The 15,312-nt window shown below is 36.8% G+C and overlaps 1 protein-coding gene across 1 annotated transcript in view; it reads right to left on the reverse strand.

Moving 5' to 3' along the window:
• The window catches only part of NSF (N-ethylmaleimide sensitive factor, vesicle fusing ATPase), a 133,944-nt gene that overhangs the window by 93,384 nt on the left and 25,248 nt on the right, over positions 1-15,312 (reverse strand). Inside the window, exons 5-8 of the mRNA XM_033090520.1 lie at positions 13,667-13,833; positions 10,833-10,940; positions 10,266-10,341; positions 6,855-7,010 (exon numbers count right to left, since the gene is read on the reverse strand). Of these exons, the coding sequence (XP_032946411.1) occupies positions 6,855-7,010; positions 10,266-10,341; positions 10,833-10,940; positions 13,667-13,833 (507 nt within the window). The remainder of the gene's footprint in view (positions 1-6,854; positions 7,011-10,265; positions 10,342-10,832; positions 10,941-13,666; positions 13,834-15,312) is intronic.

Here is a 15,312-nt window from a genome sequence, read left to right on the forward strand (position 1 = left end):
AGACTCGGGGACCGGACATCCTCAATTCCGACCCCAGCTCTGCTACTTACGAGTCGTACAAACTTCCTAAGTCCTTTCCTTTTCCTCCTCTATGGTTCCGGAGCCAAGGCACCGAGTCCTAGTCCCCGTTCTGCCTGTGACTTGCTTAGTGACCTTAGTTTCTACATCCGTAAAGAGAAGGAGCCAGGGGGTTGTACTAGATCAATGGTTCTCAACCAAGGGTGATTTTGCCCCCAGGGGACATCTGGCAATGTCTGGAGATATTTTTGGTTTTCCCCACAAAGGGTGGGGTGGGGAGTGCTACTGGCATCTAGTGTGTAGGGGCCAGCGATACTGCTAAACATCCTACACTGCACAGCACCTTGTGTCAAATAATTATCTGGCCCCAAATGTCCATGGTGCCACAGCTGGAAAACCTTTGGCTCCAGCTCCTCAAAGACCGCCTCAGAGGTCCCCAAGAAGTGGGGCTGAGAAGGCCCATTTTAATGGATTTATATGATGGGCTTTCATGAGAGAACAATATGCGGGTTACGGGTATGAACTCTGAGCCCAGACTGCCTGGGCTCACTTCTAACCCTACCACTTACTAGCTATGTTTTGTTACTTAACCTTTCTCAGACTCACTTTCCTTCTCCATAAAATGGGGACAGTACAGTATCTACCTCATAAAGTTGTTGTGAGGATTAAATAAGTTAATGTATGGAAAGCACTTAGAATAGTGCCTGGCACTATAAAAGTATTAGCTACCACCACCATTATCCCAACCGAAATACGGAATGGGCAGGAAAAAACATTAACTGTTTCACTTTAGGAGTCACATGACTTAAGACTCCTCAGCAGGAAGGTTCTGAAGACTGAAAACCAATCCAAGCACAGCTCCTCTCATGTCGGAAATTCTCCTCTCCCTCAAGTCACCTTTCTCACCCTTCCCTCTCTAATGCTTCCACAGCTGCTTCAAGGCCTGGATGCAAATGTTCTCACAATTTGGAAAGAATATAAACCACCTATACGCATTACCATAATGCAGAAGGTAATGCAGTTTGTCACATACCAAAATGTTGTTTTTATTTTTCCAGTAGAAAAGGACAGGCACTTCTGCCTACCCTCTGAAAGGGGCTGCCATCGATGCCCCGGGAATCCAGGCCTTCACCCCTGCGCTCTTCTCCTCCAAGGAAACTCCATGAAGGCAGTGGAGCACACCTCCCCCCTGCTCCCTTGCTGCGCTAACAGTGGAGCTACCCCATGGGAGAGATAGCACGTGGTATTATCTTTTTGTCTGTTTTCTTCTTTTTAATTACACAGTAGAACTCTAGTATCAGAGTAACACATTCAGACATAGAGGTATGCAGACTACAAGAACAAAAATCTCCCTATGTTGCCCATCCTAACTCCCCTTTCACAGAAGTGAACAATTTTTTTTCAATTTAATGTGTGTCTGTAGAGACTTTTGTAATGCATTTATTTTGTTTTATATATATTTTTTATTAGAACAAATATGTCTGACATTTAGAGCTATATCCCTTAAGATTTGCTCCACTGTATTCCATAATGAGGATGGAAGGATGTAGCATAATTTATTTAATCATTTCCTGACTGTAGACATTTAGGTTCAAACTTAAACTTCAATTTTATAGTGACCCAATTACTGGTCTGTAACTCAACTGTAGCTGCCTGCAAATCTAATCCATTGGTGACTCATAGGTAGCTCTGTACCCCTAAAAGATTTCTTTCTAAAAGTCTGTTTATAAATAAAAAATGCCAACTGAACTTGCATATAGTTTGACTCTGAGATAAAAGCACAGTCACATTATTTCTATTCAAATGTAAGTAAATTTGACTTAAAATATTAAAACTAATGGGAAAATTAATTTGAGGTTAAAATTTCAATTTAGAGGAAGGCACCAATAGTACTTTTTTATGGTGTGTGCTTGATCTCTAATTTCTGCTCTAGAGATTTTGGAAATCACATGGTCAAAAGCCAGTGTCATCTTCTAATTAAAAAGACACTTTCTAAATTTCCCAACCTGAAGTTAGAATTAGTAAATTATTAAATTATCACATTCCTCATGTCTAAGTATCATCTATAAGTACTTTGTGGAAAACCAGAAGGGGGAAGTTTTGCATCTCTAACTAGTGAGCAATTGCTTTCTTTTCCTTTCCTAATAAATTACAGGCAGACTTGAACAGATGTCAGGTTGGCATTCAAAACCTAAAATATAGCTGAAAAGCAAGTTATGACTAATACAAGGGAAGAAGATGAATGTCAGAAAGCCTCATTTTCTTCTTCTTTTTTTTAAATTTCAGATAAGCTCTTTAGCCTTAGGGTTCCTTTTACAGAGCCCTGGAGTTCGGCTAGCTGTCTTAACCCCCATTTAAATTGCAATCTCTCCTCATGAGTGGGGGTGTGAAAATGCATCCTGAGAGTGTCAGTGTTTATGTTAATCTTAGCAAGAATTCCCTCTCTCCCAAACACGGCATGTACAAAACCGTAGCGCCCTTTCTTCCACTGTATTTTATTTGCACTGTTCTTAGCATCTGAAAGATGTCTGTATGTGACTGAAAGGCTCCTTATCTCTCCAGAGCTCTACTTCATAGAGTAACCGCAGTCCCACTTATGATAACAGAAAAGAGTTGCTTTCCTCTAGAATTTCAAAAGAAACTTTAAAAGTACAGATTGAAAATGGGCTTAGAGAGGGAGGCGCAGAGTAAAGGGGACCAAAAAGAACACACTGTCAGTTTCAAAGAATGGGGGCACAAGACCATAACAAGTGGCTTTCCTTCCCACTTGGATAGCTGCAAGGTATAGATTCACTGAAGAAGTGTCAGGCTTGCGGAGTTAAGTTTGTATGCCCTTTTCCTTCTGAGCTCTAAAATGGATAACTTCTGCCAAAACCCCTTTCCTTGGATAGTTGTGAGCCTAGTCCTAAAATTACATAAAGGGATACTAATTCTTTAACAATTATTCCACTGTTCTTTGAAAAGGATTTGTGTGTGTGTTTTTTTTGCTCTGACATTTACAGTTTAGAGGTAATTGCCAGGGATGCTGAAAACTCTGTCTTTGCCAACAAAAGAGCTACAATGAGAAGTGAGGTCATCAATTGTTTATCCTGAGCACACTCCACAAAACTGCATGCAAAGGTATAAGTATGTCTAAACAGAAGAAAATATTCAGTTGACACCTGAGTATACTCAAGGACAGCAATCAGCTCTTAAATTTACTCACCTGTACTTTCAGATACCGGTTTTTGGTGCCCAAATTTCTACCTGGGACTCAAAAGGTGCTTCTCTGAGTATAACCTCCCCAAAGTAAGGATTTAAGGTCATTCCTAACTAAACGTCTATCATTATGGGGGTTGGACGACACTGTAACTAAATAGCTACTTGGTATCCACTAAGTGCAAGGTATAGGTCTAGTTTTCTTTGCTAATGCTTTAATATACTTAAAAGGAAGAGCTGCCAGATGTGGGTTTGGGTGAGTCCAACCGCTACACACAGGGAGATAGTAGTTATACTGATTCAAGCAACAATAACAAAAACAAAAGTCTTAAGCTGATATTCCCCCTAAGTAATCCTTTTCGTATTTCTACACATGGCCTTTCTTCCTCTTCTTGCAGGGCTATACCTGATTTCTTTTCCTCTTGAAGTCTTTCCATGATTTTAATTCTATGAAAATATTGTAACAAGAAGGTATGTACTACATAGTTGAAAGTACTTCAAGAGAGAAACTAATAGATTGGAAACTAACAGGTAGGACACTTATTTCATGTATATTACCTCATCCGATCCTTAATTTTATTACATAATTGTGTGCCTCTGGTTAGTCCTTTAGTCTTCCTATATCTCATCAGCAACATTCTGTATGTATATAATCTATATTTTCAATTTTGAAAAGCAACATGAAGTTTTACAAGCAAAAAGAAAGGACTATATCACCTAGAAGCGTAATTATCCGTCTCATAAACACGACAAAAGAGAATTCTAAATTTATCACTGTGTGAACTTGAAACTTTGATGTATAGGCAAAAAGATCCATTTAGTTAAGATTCCTGTTTACAAAGTAGACATAACTCTAGACTTCATGGTAAAGATAATGATTTGGTCTCAAGCCAAAAAGTTCTCCGCTTAAGAAAAAAACAAAAGAGACCCTTAATTATTCTTTTCTAATCACTTTTTTTTTTCATTTGAATTGATTTAACCAATCATACCTAATGTCCAACTGGATCCCCAAACCATACAGATTTATTATCTATTTAGTTAACAAAGAAGAAAATAATCAGGCAATTTTGTTTCCACCTGGCAGGGTAAAAGAACATAAAAAGACTTGTGCAATGTTATTTTATATTCTATCCAAATGCAGCAATTTGCACTTTTATACACTTTTACCAAAGCCTAATGAGAACTTTAAAACCGTACTTGGAATGCAATAACTACTCTACTACCTAATTCCCTTAAAATTCAAAGGGAAAAAGAAGCCTCTATTGAAAAATAGGGAATGATACATGCATAGCAAGATAATTCTTTCTCAGCCATTTTACCATAAAAAGGTAGCGTTAGGACACTGAAAATCGTCACTTAGAATAAACAAAATGTCTTACAGTTCAGCTCAAAAGCCAAGGATAGCTTTATATTTATTCCTTTTTAAGTCAAATTGATAACACATGCTTCTTGATGGCAAAAAGCCATAAACAGAGAAAAATATATTACTTTTTAAAAAAGGACAGAACTTTTTTCTCTAATTAAATTAGTGTAAAATATTAGAAAAATAAATCTTAAAAAAGGTTCTAGAAAGTAGTACAAACAAAATTCAAGTCCATCGTCCTTAGTCAAAAAGCATGTTAATGACAACAAAAGCATATTATTATAATTCAACTAATTTCAATGTGGATCACAGAAACACAGATTTAATTCACTAGAAATTCCAAATCTGTTGTGGTTTAATTTCAAACTTTTCAACAGCTGGCAATAATCACAAATCGACCAACGTGAGTTTTACTCCTTTATGCATTATTTACTCAATCTAACAAGCAGGGTTTAGATAATGTACAAACACAAAACTAGTATCTGAATAACTGATTCTTCAATACCGTGTTTCCCTGAAAATAAGACCTAGCCGGACAATCAGCTGTAATGCACATTTTGGAGCAAAAATTAATATAAGACCTGGTCTTATTTTACTATAATATAAGACGGGGTCTTACATAATATGATATGATATGACATAACATAATACCAGGTCTTTATAATATAATAGCCGGTCTTATATTACATAATTATATAAGACCAGGTCTTATATTAATTTTTGCTCCAAAAGATGCATTAGAGCTGATTTGTCCGGCTAGGTCTTATTTTCGGGGAAACAGGGTAGCTTCCAAACTGTGAGAAAATAGCTATAATGTAGAGATATAGCTTTACAGAAGCAGTTATTTCTGTACTTGTTGGCTGGATAGTATAATGTTCAAAGAGACAGAATCATTAGACCCTTTCTGCACCAGGGCTCACTCTTGAAAACCTGAAAAAATATTCTACTAGAATAACTTACAACATTTGGAATTATCCTTTTATCTCTGAGTATACCTGAAATATACTTAAACAATATTTTCATGTCTTGATCAAAAAGCTTTATAAATTTATTGTGCCTCAAAATACACATTACCAAGACAGTGAACTAGCACATTTTTTACTATTTTCCAAATTAAAATTGTTTTTTATGGACTTGGCCTTTGTATCTTTCAGATAAAAAAGTATGTTATTGCCATTTCAAGGTGTATAAAACTCAGGTGATGAGGGTCTCTGTCATTTTCTCTTAATCCAATTCCAAACTCGACCTTTACCCAGTGAACAGGTGTGTGCTCTGCCTGTAATTTATCAGAGTGAGCGACCAGGCAGAAAAGCTACCGACAATAGGAGGCTAATAGAACCAAGCACTTAGTGCCTAGAAAGCAGTTCTTACCCCCACCATTATGAATATACTTTTATCTTCCAGTAGCAATTTAAAGATAAAGAATGATGAGGGTGAGGGGAGTAATATATTCATATTCCTTCGGGTTTTTTTGGATGCTGTTTTTATACTAATAGTCTGCCAGAAGCTGTTATGTTGTGAATTCCTTCTCAGATATTCTGTTGCTCACATTCCAATCCACGCTATGATATGGATATGAAAGCAGTCATGACAGCATTTCCACTAGGGCAAATAACGCCACTTCACACAGATAGATTGAATAAATCTTCAAGAAGAAAGTGATAAATGAAGAGTGTATTTCTTTGCATGCAATATGGAAACTCCTATGTATACCCTGCATTTGTCTTATTGGATCAAAGTTATCTAATTTAAAAATGTGCCCAGTCTCCATTTACTAGGTATGAAGATGTACCAATTGGGTAAACCAACAGCACGCTAAAAAGCAGCAGTGGCTATTAGAACAATGCCCATAGTCTAATAGGTAACAATTACTCAGCAGGGTAAATCTTACCCATAGTGGATCTTTAGAGTCAGATGAAATTTCTAAATATTCTCTATATAAAAATATTCATAAATAACTAAATAACATGAAATTTCTAAATGTCCTGTAGAAAAAAAAATCTGAATAAACATATAAAATGGAGCAAACCCATAAACATTTCTATGATTTCCCCATAAAATTAAAATGTAATTTTGAAAGTTCTAACACTTCAAAGATTTTTTAATTTTTTTTTTTAGAAAACTTTTTTTTTTAAAGAAGTTAAAAGAGAAAACTACTTTGGCAGGTCTGAAGAATAATTTCAAAACATTACTGAAAAGAGACTTTATCCCACTCATTTTTTTTTTAAAAAAAAAAGAATACAAGATTTTATCAAATTTTCCTTTTTAAACTTACCCATCTGCTCCACAATCTCTGGAGGAAACACTCGGGAAGCAAATGCTCGTCGAAAAATATCTGAGAATTCCTTGTCCAGACCTCCTATTCCCATTTTTTCAAAGTTCCAGTCAGGATTGATGATAGACTGGCGATTTTCCTTGGTTTTAGCTTTGCCTGTGTCAAACAAAGATAAACGCACGTGAAACAAGAACTTCATCAGTACGTGTGAAAAGACAGAGCACGCTGGGCATCCTCCACGGATAAAGAGAAGCTACCCTTACACGAAGATGAACAGCATGCTCTTAACTGATGCTCTAATAAGAAGGACGAGTTTTGCTATGTTAACTACTTTGTCTTGTCCCATTTAGGGTCGGCGAAACACTTTCAAAATGACTAGTGAAACTCATGCTGTCGTCCCTTTGTAATCGATCCATGGAGCTTGGTCTTATGAACCTTTAATCCTAACCAAGTTAACTAATTTGGTTGATGAGAAGAAACACCATGGACATCACTGATGAAGACAACACTAGCTGCCAGAAATGCAACTGAAATCCAGCAGTCCCTCAAGGGTCCTAAAACAAGTGTATTTAAAAATACATATATTTATCTAGATTAAGTTTATAACTGGGTATATAACCCCTGGGCCTGAGAAGACGCACTGAATAAATTTGACGTTTTATTTGCTTTATCGTCACTTGCACAGAGAAGTCTAAAACCATCCTAAAGTCTTCAATGATTTCAAAATTTGCATTTTCAAATTCTTTCATGACAAAAATTATTTAACTTAAATGTCATACTGCCACCTAAAGTAACTTAAGAGAATCACATTATCTCAAATACAAAGACTAAAAAGTACCTTACTACATTCTACCATGAACAAAAAAAGAGGGCTGGCCCAGTGGCTCAGGTGGTTGGAGCACTGTGCTCCTAACACCGAGGTAGCCGGTTCAATTCCCATATGGGCCAGAGAGCTGCGCCCTCTACAGCTAAGATTGTGAACAACAGCTCTCCCTGGAGCTGGGCTGCCATGAGCAGTGGAGGTGGTGTGGGCTGCCAAGGGCTGCTGTGTGTTGCCAGGAGCAGCTGGTGACCAGCACCAGCGTGGGCTGCCGTGAGTGGACGGCAGCCAGCGAGAACTGCCGTGAACTGCCATGAGCTGCTGACGGATTGCCTCAGCTGAGGGAGCGCAAGGCTCTTAACACCAGCATGGGCCAGGGAGCTGTGTCCTACACAACTAGACTGAGAAACAGCGGCTTGAACCGGAGTGGTGGTGGTGGTGGTGGAGGGAGGTGGAAAAAGGAAGTTAAAAAAAAAAAGAAAGTCCTATTGTATTTTTTTTTTTTAATTAGGGAAGAAAAGGTCACATTAGAAAAAGTTTATCCTAGATGGTAGTTTTATGGTGAGAGTTTTGTGGACTTAATCAGTTCCTTTATAAAGCTATGTAAAATATTTTTCTTATACTCCACTGCCCTCTTGTGGCCAAATTTACTGCATGCTAAATCACTACACACTTTTATTTTCCAAATGGGAGGAACCTATCAATCACACCTTTGCATGAATTACTTACAAATACCCACATTGTATGAAAGTCACACAACTCCCTTTTACAAAGTTTCAAAAACATAAATACAAAAATATCACTGCAGAAATGGATCAATAATAGGAGATTTTGATATATCCTGCATCCACAAAATAACATAGTCATTAAAAATTACGTTGTAAAGGTGTATTTATTAAGATACTTGAAATATGTTAAGAACAAATTACAAAATAGCATGAAAATAGAATCAAATTTTAAAATTTTAGAGTTGTATGAGCTGTTTTTGAGTATCTATCCATATACTATAAAACATTTTATAATTAAGAAAAAACAATAAGGGGGGAAGATAATCTATGGATCAAGAAAAAAGGCCATACATTCAAAGAAAATTAAATTACCTTGAATGTGATGGTATGTAACCAATGGAAATCCTCTATTTTCTATTGGAGTAGACAATCAACTTAGTTAAATCAATTGAAAATAAGAATTACTATACAGTTCATGGTATCATTATTTTGGTGAGTTAAGATTTTAAAAGACCAATCTGCATTATTTTAATATAATAAAAGTAGGGCTAACGTAAAAGAGCAGCACTGAACTATGAATCTGTTGGAAAGACTTTCGTTATCTGCACATTCACTGATGAGTCAGAAAAAGAGTCAATGAGAAGGAGTTTGGAAGCTAACAGGAATAAGCCTAAAGATTAACTGATGAAGTCAGAAAGAGTTAATGAGTCTGAGCACTAACAAGAGTAGGTTTAAAGCTTAGTCTCCTGGCTAGCACTCCACATGCAGGCTGACAAACACCAGGACAATTTTCGGAGGAAGCCAACTGTGACAACCGTTCTCAGAAGAGGCCAGCAGCAACAGTAAAGGACTGCAAGATGACGAGCCCCCTGCATCATGCATAGGAAAATACAGAACCCCAGCTAAGCAGCAACCCGCTGCAGCTGTCCACTCTAAGACTCCTCCCCCCAGCAACTTCCTCTCCCCTTCCCCCGCCAGTGCTTCTCTCTTTACTACCTGCAGCAGCTGTCCTCTTTAGACACTGCCATGAGCATTCTTTCTGCCCAACCTTCAATAAAACTTTCTTTGCTTTACTACTTTTCTGAATCTTGTGAATTCCTTCACCTTCTGTGAACGACCAGGGGTTAATTCTACGCCAATACATTCATCATTCAACTCAATCACTAATAGAAGTGGTGCTAGTATGGCATTTAACACACGACTAGGTGAGGGACATGCTACAAAACTGACCACTTCTCAAGGTCATGAAAGACCATGAAAGTTTAAGGAACTGTCAGAGATTAGAGAAGACTATGGAGACTAAACAACTAGCTGTAGTGTGGAACCCTGAATTAGATCCTGAAACAGAAAAATGACCTAATGAAAAAACTGGTGAAATCCAAATAAAGTCTGCAGTTTAGTTAGTAACAACGTAACCATGTTAATTTCATTTTGGTAACTGTACTATGGTTATTTAAGACGTAACATCGTAACATCGGAGGAAGCTGGGGAAGAGTATACAGGAACTCTCTGAATGACTTTTGCAAATCTTCTGTAAGTTGGAACTTACTTCAATACAAAATTTAAAAATTAATTTTATTTGGATCTGTTTCCTTATTTATATGTGGTTACTAGGAAATTAAAAATTACATATGTGGCTCACATTATATTTCCATTGGACAATGCTGATCTAGTGAAGGTTTTAAACTTTCTTCCACATCAGCACATCTGATAGACAGGAAACACTTGGTGGTTCTGTGAAAAGCTTTCTCAAGGGAGGTGCCCCTATTCTCTGTCCCCACTTGAAAATCACTGAAGTTGAGTCACTTATAACAACAGCAGTAGACCCCCTTCATTCAGAATCCTCTAAAAACTGAATCTTACCAATAAGATTGAGTGATGAATTTTCTGCTTTTTCAAATGCAACTTGACTGTTTCCAACAACCAGTCCTACTTCAATCTGTACAGAAAGACAATAATTCGTAGTTAGCCTAATAGCACACTCTGAACTTCTCAAAGCAAAGCCAAAAACGAAGGGGAAATGAGCTCTCTGAGCAAAGCAAATCTGCCAACCTACCATCTAAGTTACATTTACTTTTATCATAACTACCTTCCTATTATTCCTATTTTCTTTATTTCAATGCATGTATCTTTTCCTAATGCCTGTCTTATTGTTACTATTTATTTACAATTAATATCCTCTGCATTCAACCAGGATTACAGGTACATAAACAAATTTCAAATTACTATTAGGTCTGCAAATAAGTGTTATGTTATATTTTAATAACAATGCTGGTTATAAAAGCAATTTTCTCTCCCTACTATCTTAAAAGAAAGAGTACATAATATGAAGGAATCACTGAGCAAGAGAATGGGTAGGAAATTTCTATTAGTCTGCACAATTCACATCATAAAGGTTATCTAATGAAGATTATTAGAAATAAAACATACCTTCTGTCTTTTACCTGTTGCAGCCTCTCCCTTCAGGATGCTAGGATCCATAGCTTCAATATCCTTTACCAGCAAGCCAAAAAGCTTTTCATTGAAGCTAAACACAAGCTATGTAAAAAGAGGTAAGGAGAAGAAAATCACTTTATGATACAATGGCTAGACTCTCACATTGTCACCAATGTTTTCCAAATGCAGGAAACAAACTTTGTCTTGTATATCCCTCTCAAATATGCTCCACAGCAAAACTACCCACCTCGCCAATAAAAGGAAAAGGGAACTAATATTTATTGAGTATCTGCTACATTCCAAACAAATACCACAGGAGGTTAAATAATTCATATTCACAAACTCTCTTGGAAACAGAAATTATTCCTCAGTTTTACTAATGAAGAAGCTGAGATGCAGAAAGGGGCTAAGCAATGGGACCCAGAGTCACAGGAAACAATTGTGCCAGGATTCAAGCCTGGGTCTGCGACTTGGATATCCATGCTTCGTTACAACAGACACAAAATGCCTGCCACACAAGTGCAGAGACAGCGTCTACACATTCATTAGCCAAGTATTTACTGAGTGCCTCCCACAAGCCACGCCCTCTGCTCCGTGCTGGGGTGTAATGGGTAAAGCTGACTGCCAATCCTGCCGCTACTGACCACTCCAAAGGGGAATACATACTAAGAACAGTGATTTGGGGTAAGATCGATTTCTTCTCTGCATTATGGAGGATTTTCTTTCATGGGATTATAGACGTCTGCAAACACCAAAGCATTTTCTATTAAACGTTCTTCTAAACATATTCTATTAAACTACTAAAGCTGAAGGAGAAGGTAAAATCAATGAAGTTTAATGAGGTGATTTGAGCATAACTATCAGTCAAAACGTGCAGGAATCTGGAGGAATGTAGTACAGCCCAAAAAGCAATGGACAGGTAGCCAAGAGATTATCAGCTAAATGCTTTCTTGGGGAGCCTTCTCGGGCTGTTTAATCCAAACAATGGCTCCCTACTGCATCATCTGGTTTTGCTTACATCAAACCATTTAACAGTACATGGCATTTCTATTTTCTGTCTTCCCAAACTAGAAAGTAAGCTCTATGAAGAGTAGGGATTATGTGTATTTTATTCACTGCTGATCTGCAGTGCCTAAAATAGTGGCTGGGACATACTGGTGTTCAATAAACATCTGTTTAATTCATTGGCCAATTAACTAGTGGGCCCTTATCTCATCTATACCCTGGATATATAGCCAGGGGCACATCATTTATCTTCTCTGGACCTAAAATTCTTCATTTGCAAAATGAGGAGGTTAGACAAGAAACTCTCTGAGGTTCACTCCAATTCTAAGAATCTGAAAAATAATAATAAACACACTGTATCCTTTTCCTGTCTCACAGTAACTCAGTTTCCACTGGCAAAAGTTTAGATTATGTGTGGATTATCAAATCCTTTGGAGTCTTGTTTTAGATCTATTCCATTTCAAACAAAAGAATGAAAAGAAATAACACTTCTTTCAGTCCAACAACTCTTTCCTCTACCGCTTCTCTCACTCCCTATGTGAGAGGCTACAAGGACAGTCTAGGGAAGTCATTAGAGATCAGAATGCTACAAGCAAGGATTCTCCAATATTTTGGTCTCAGGATCCCTAAAGCCTAAAAATTTTTGAGGATCCCCAAAAGCCTTTGTTTATATAAATTATATCTACTGATATTTACCATATTAGAAATCAGAACAAAAAACATAATATGTATTTTAAAATGAATAAATCCATCATGTGTCAACAAAAATAATTATAATTTATTTTTAAAAATTCTGTTCTCAAAAATAAAAAACGTAAGTTGGCAGAGTGGCACTGTCATATTTTAATGTCTGGCTTCCTGGCAGACAGATGGACCCTCAGGTCTGCTTTAGCAGTTGATATGTGGCACCAGCACACAGTCCAGTGAGAGAATAAGAGGAAAAAGATACAGTATCTTGGTATTAATATGAAAATAGTTTGACTTCACAGCCCCCCTGAAGGGCCTCAGGGACCCTCACGGAGGTAGGACCACACTTTGAGGATCACTGCTATATAAAGCTAGGGTAGGCAGAAGGAGTTAGCAAGCATTAAAAGTCACAAAGAAGGAGACAAATGTAATATAAGGGCAAAAGAGCAATGATTATTAATGTGTACAAACAAATAGCAATTTATAAACTCACACATTTTTTAGAGTACCACTTTAAAAGAACAGAATTTCTCCCTAGGAGGTTAACAATATATTAAGTGAAGTACAAAAGAAAAGGGCAACATCAGCAATATCATTTTAAAGAAGAGAAAATCTGGGCCTCAGAGGTTCCATGAAAAACCTGAAAATATATGTACATAATTTTCTTAAGATTCTCAAAGAAGTTCATAACCAAAAAAAGTTAAGAACTACTTTTCTACAGAAATGTATCAGTAATAGAGAAAGACAGCCAAAGCCTTTAAACAAATACCCCACAATAAGAAGAAATTTGATACATATGTCTGCAGTATTCCCAAATTTACAGAGAGAAAAGCTGCTATAATTATATGACATTGTAACCTAAAAGCTACTTTAGAATTTTTCCAAACAGACTCCTAGACGGTCAGTAGCTACATCTCCCTCACCTTTTATCACTCATCTTGGATATACCTGCTCATATTCAAAGCTCTCCTCATTTAAAAAGTATTAGGTTGGTGCAAAAGTAATTGCGGTTTGAAAGGTTAAAAATAATTGCAAAAACCGCAATTACTTTCAGACCAACCTAACAGAATTGATTTTGGACGACAGGGATTAGAATGCCTAGAAAGTGAAAGGAATGAAAGACAATTTCAAACTACCTGTTGTCCCACTGAGAATGCCTGGTTGTTGAACTGCTGAATAAATTCTGCTGCCATCTTGTCAGTATCATAAGGGTTGGAGTCGATGCTTTTCTTCTGCAGGAAATCAATCTCGATGGTCGTTGTGCCAATACACTGTTTGGCCTTGTCAAATGTATATAAGGACACTAAGGGTGGGAAAGAAACATTTTTTTTTTTTAAATCACAGGGACACCAAATACTTGCTATGTTTCAAGTAACTAAAAGTTTCACATAAGTGAATCATAAAAGAACTTGACCAAAAGGGGACGATATATGGCCTTCACTGAAGGGACACACAGGCACAAATTTTAAAACATAGTAATAATCACCAGAGATTCTTTTCCCCCATTTGAGTTAATTAGAACATATTGAACAACACTCTCCTTCTACTTTTAACCCCCCTTAGGGGGAAATCACAGCCCCCTGCTCCCCAAAATGATCTCTGCATCTTCTTTCTCCTCATTTAACAGAGGACATTTACATTTACAAGGAGTTGGCACAGCACACTGTTTCCAAACAGATCTTTCTTTGACACAAGAAAGAGCTAAGGTGAGAGCTATGTGGACTCTTTTGCCCTAACAAAATAGGATGCAGGATCCAAAAAAAGAAAAGAAAAAAAAAGGGGCTTGAGAAATAGTGTTTACTAGAGGGGGTTTGCTCCCAAGCAACTTAAGAGTTTGACATTTCTTTTTTAATACTATAAAAATATTTATTGAGCATGTACTACATCCAGGAAAATACTGTAAGTTCTACATGTTTGTAACTCATCTTTGTTATTAACAGCACCAATTGGTGTGTGTTAGATACTTAATGTATTCATGAACTATTTAAATGAAACAACAACAGTAAAAAAAAAAAAACCACCCCAGTCTCCTTGCTAATAACAAAGGTGGCAAGATAAAGATACTTTAGAATCTGTATGCTTTAATAAATTCTGTTTGTAACTAGAGGAAACATTTAGTGTCCTGTGCCTTGATTTGTCACATCTATAAAACAAGAAGGCTGGATTAGATATGACTTTATACTAAATTCTTCACACTCTTAAATTCTGTTCTAAATTTATTTCTTATAGTCCAGCGACTTGAGTTATATACAAGGATATTCTGTAAATTCTTTGAATGAAATTGCTTGTATAATAATTGTATTAAAATATTAATAATATATTTTGCTTTGCTGTCATAAAGAGAGACACACTTATTTTGAAGATAAACAATTTCAAAAGCAAAATAACACAGAAAGCCACAATGAGGGCTAGAAAAGGTACTGAAGATCACAAAATAAGTTCAAATTGCAGCTGAAAGTTTCAGAATACTCTCCTGCCTCCACTTCTGGATGTTTTGCTTTTTCTTAACATTTCCCAGAAAGTACAGGTCATATGCTGAGTAACTTTCATAAGCAAGAGAGCTTAGCTGTTTTCCCACAGAGTGAAGATATGTATAGGATAAAATATTAATGTAAATATGAACAGGTTGATTCAAAAATTCTATTTCCAGGTGTCTGTCCCAGAAAGACTCTTGAACATTTGCCTAGAAAGAGATCTATAGGGGGGTTCATTGCAATATTATTTGTAATAGTCAAACAATGAAAAAAATGCTGATCAGTAGGAGAATGAATACAATAAGGCA

This window comes from Rhinolophus ferrumequinum, chromosome 21 (assembly GCF_004115265.2).
Source record: "Rhinolophus ferrumequinum isolate MPI-CBG mRhiFer1 chromosome 21, mRhiFer1_v1.p, whole genome shotgun sequence".
NCBI classification, from domain to species: Eukaryota; Metazoa; Chordata; class Mammalia; order Chiroptera; family Rhinolophidae; genus Rhinolophus; species Rhinolophus ferrumequinum.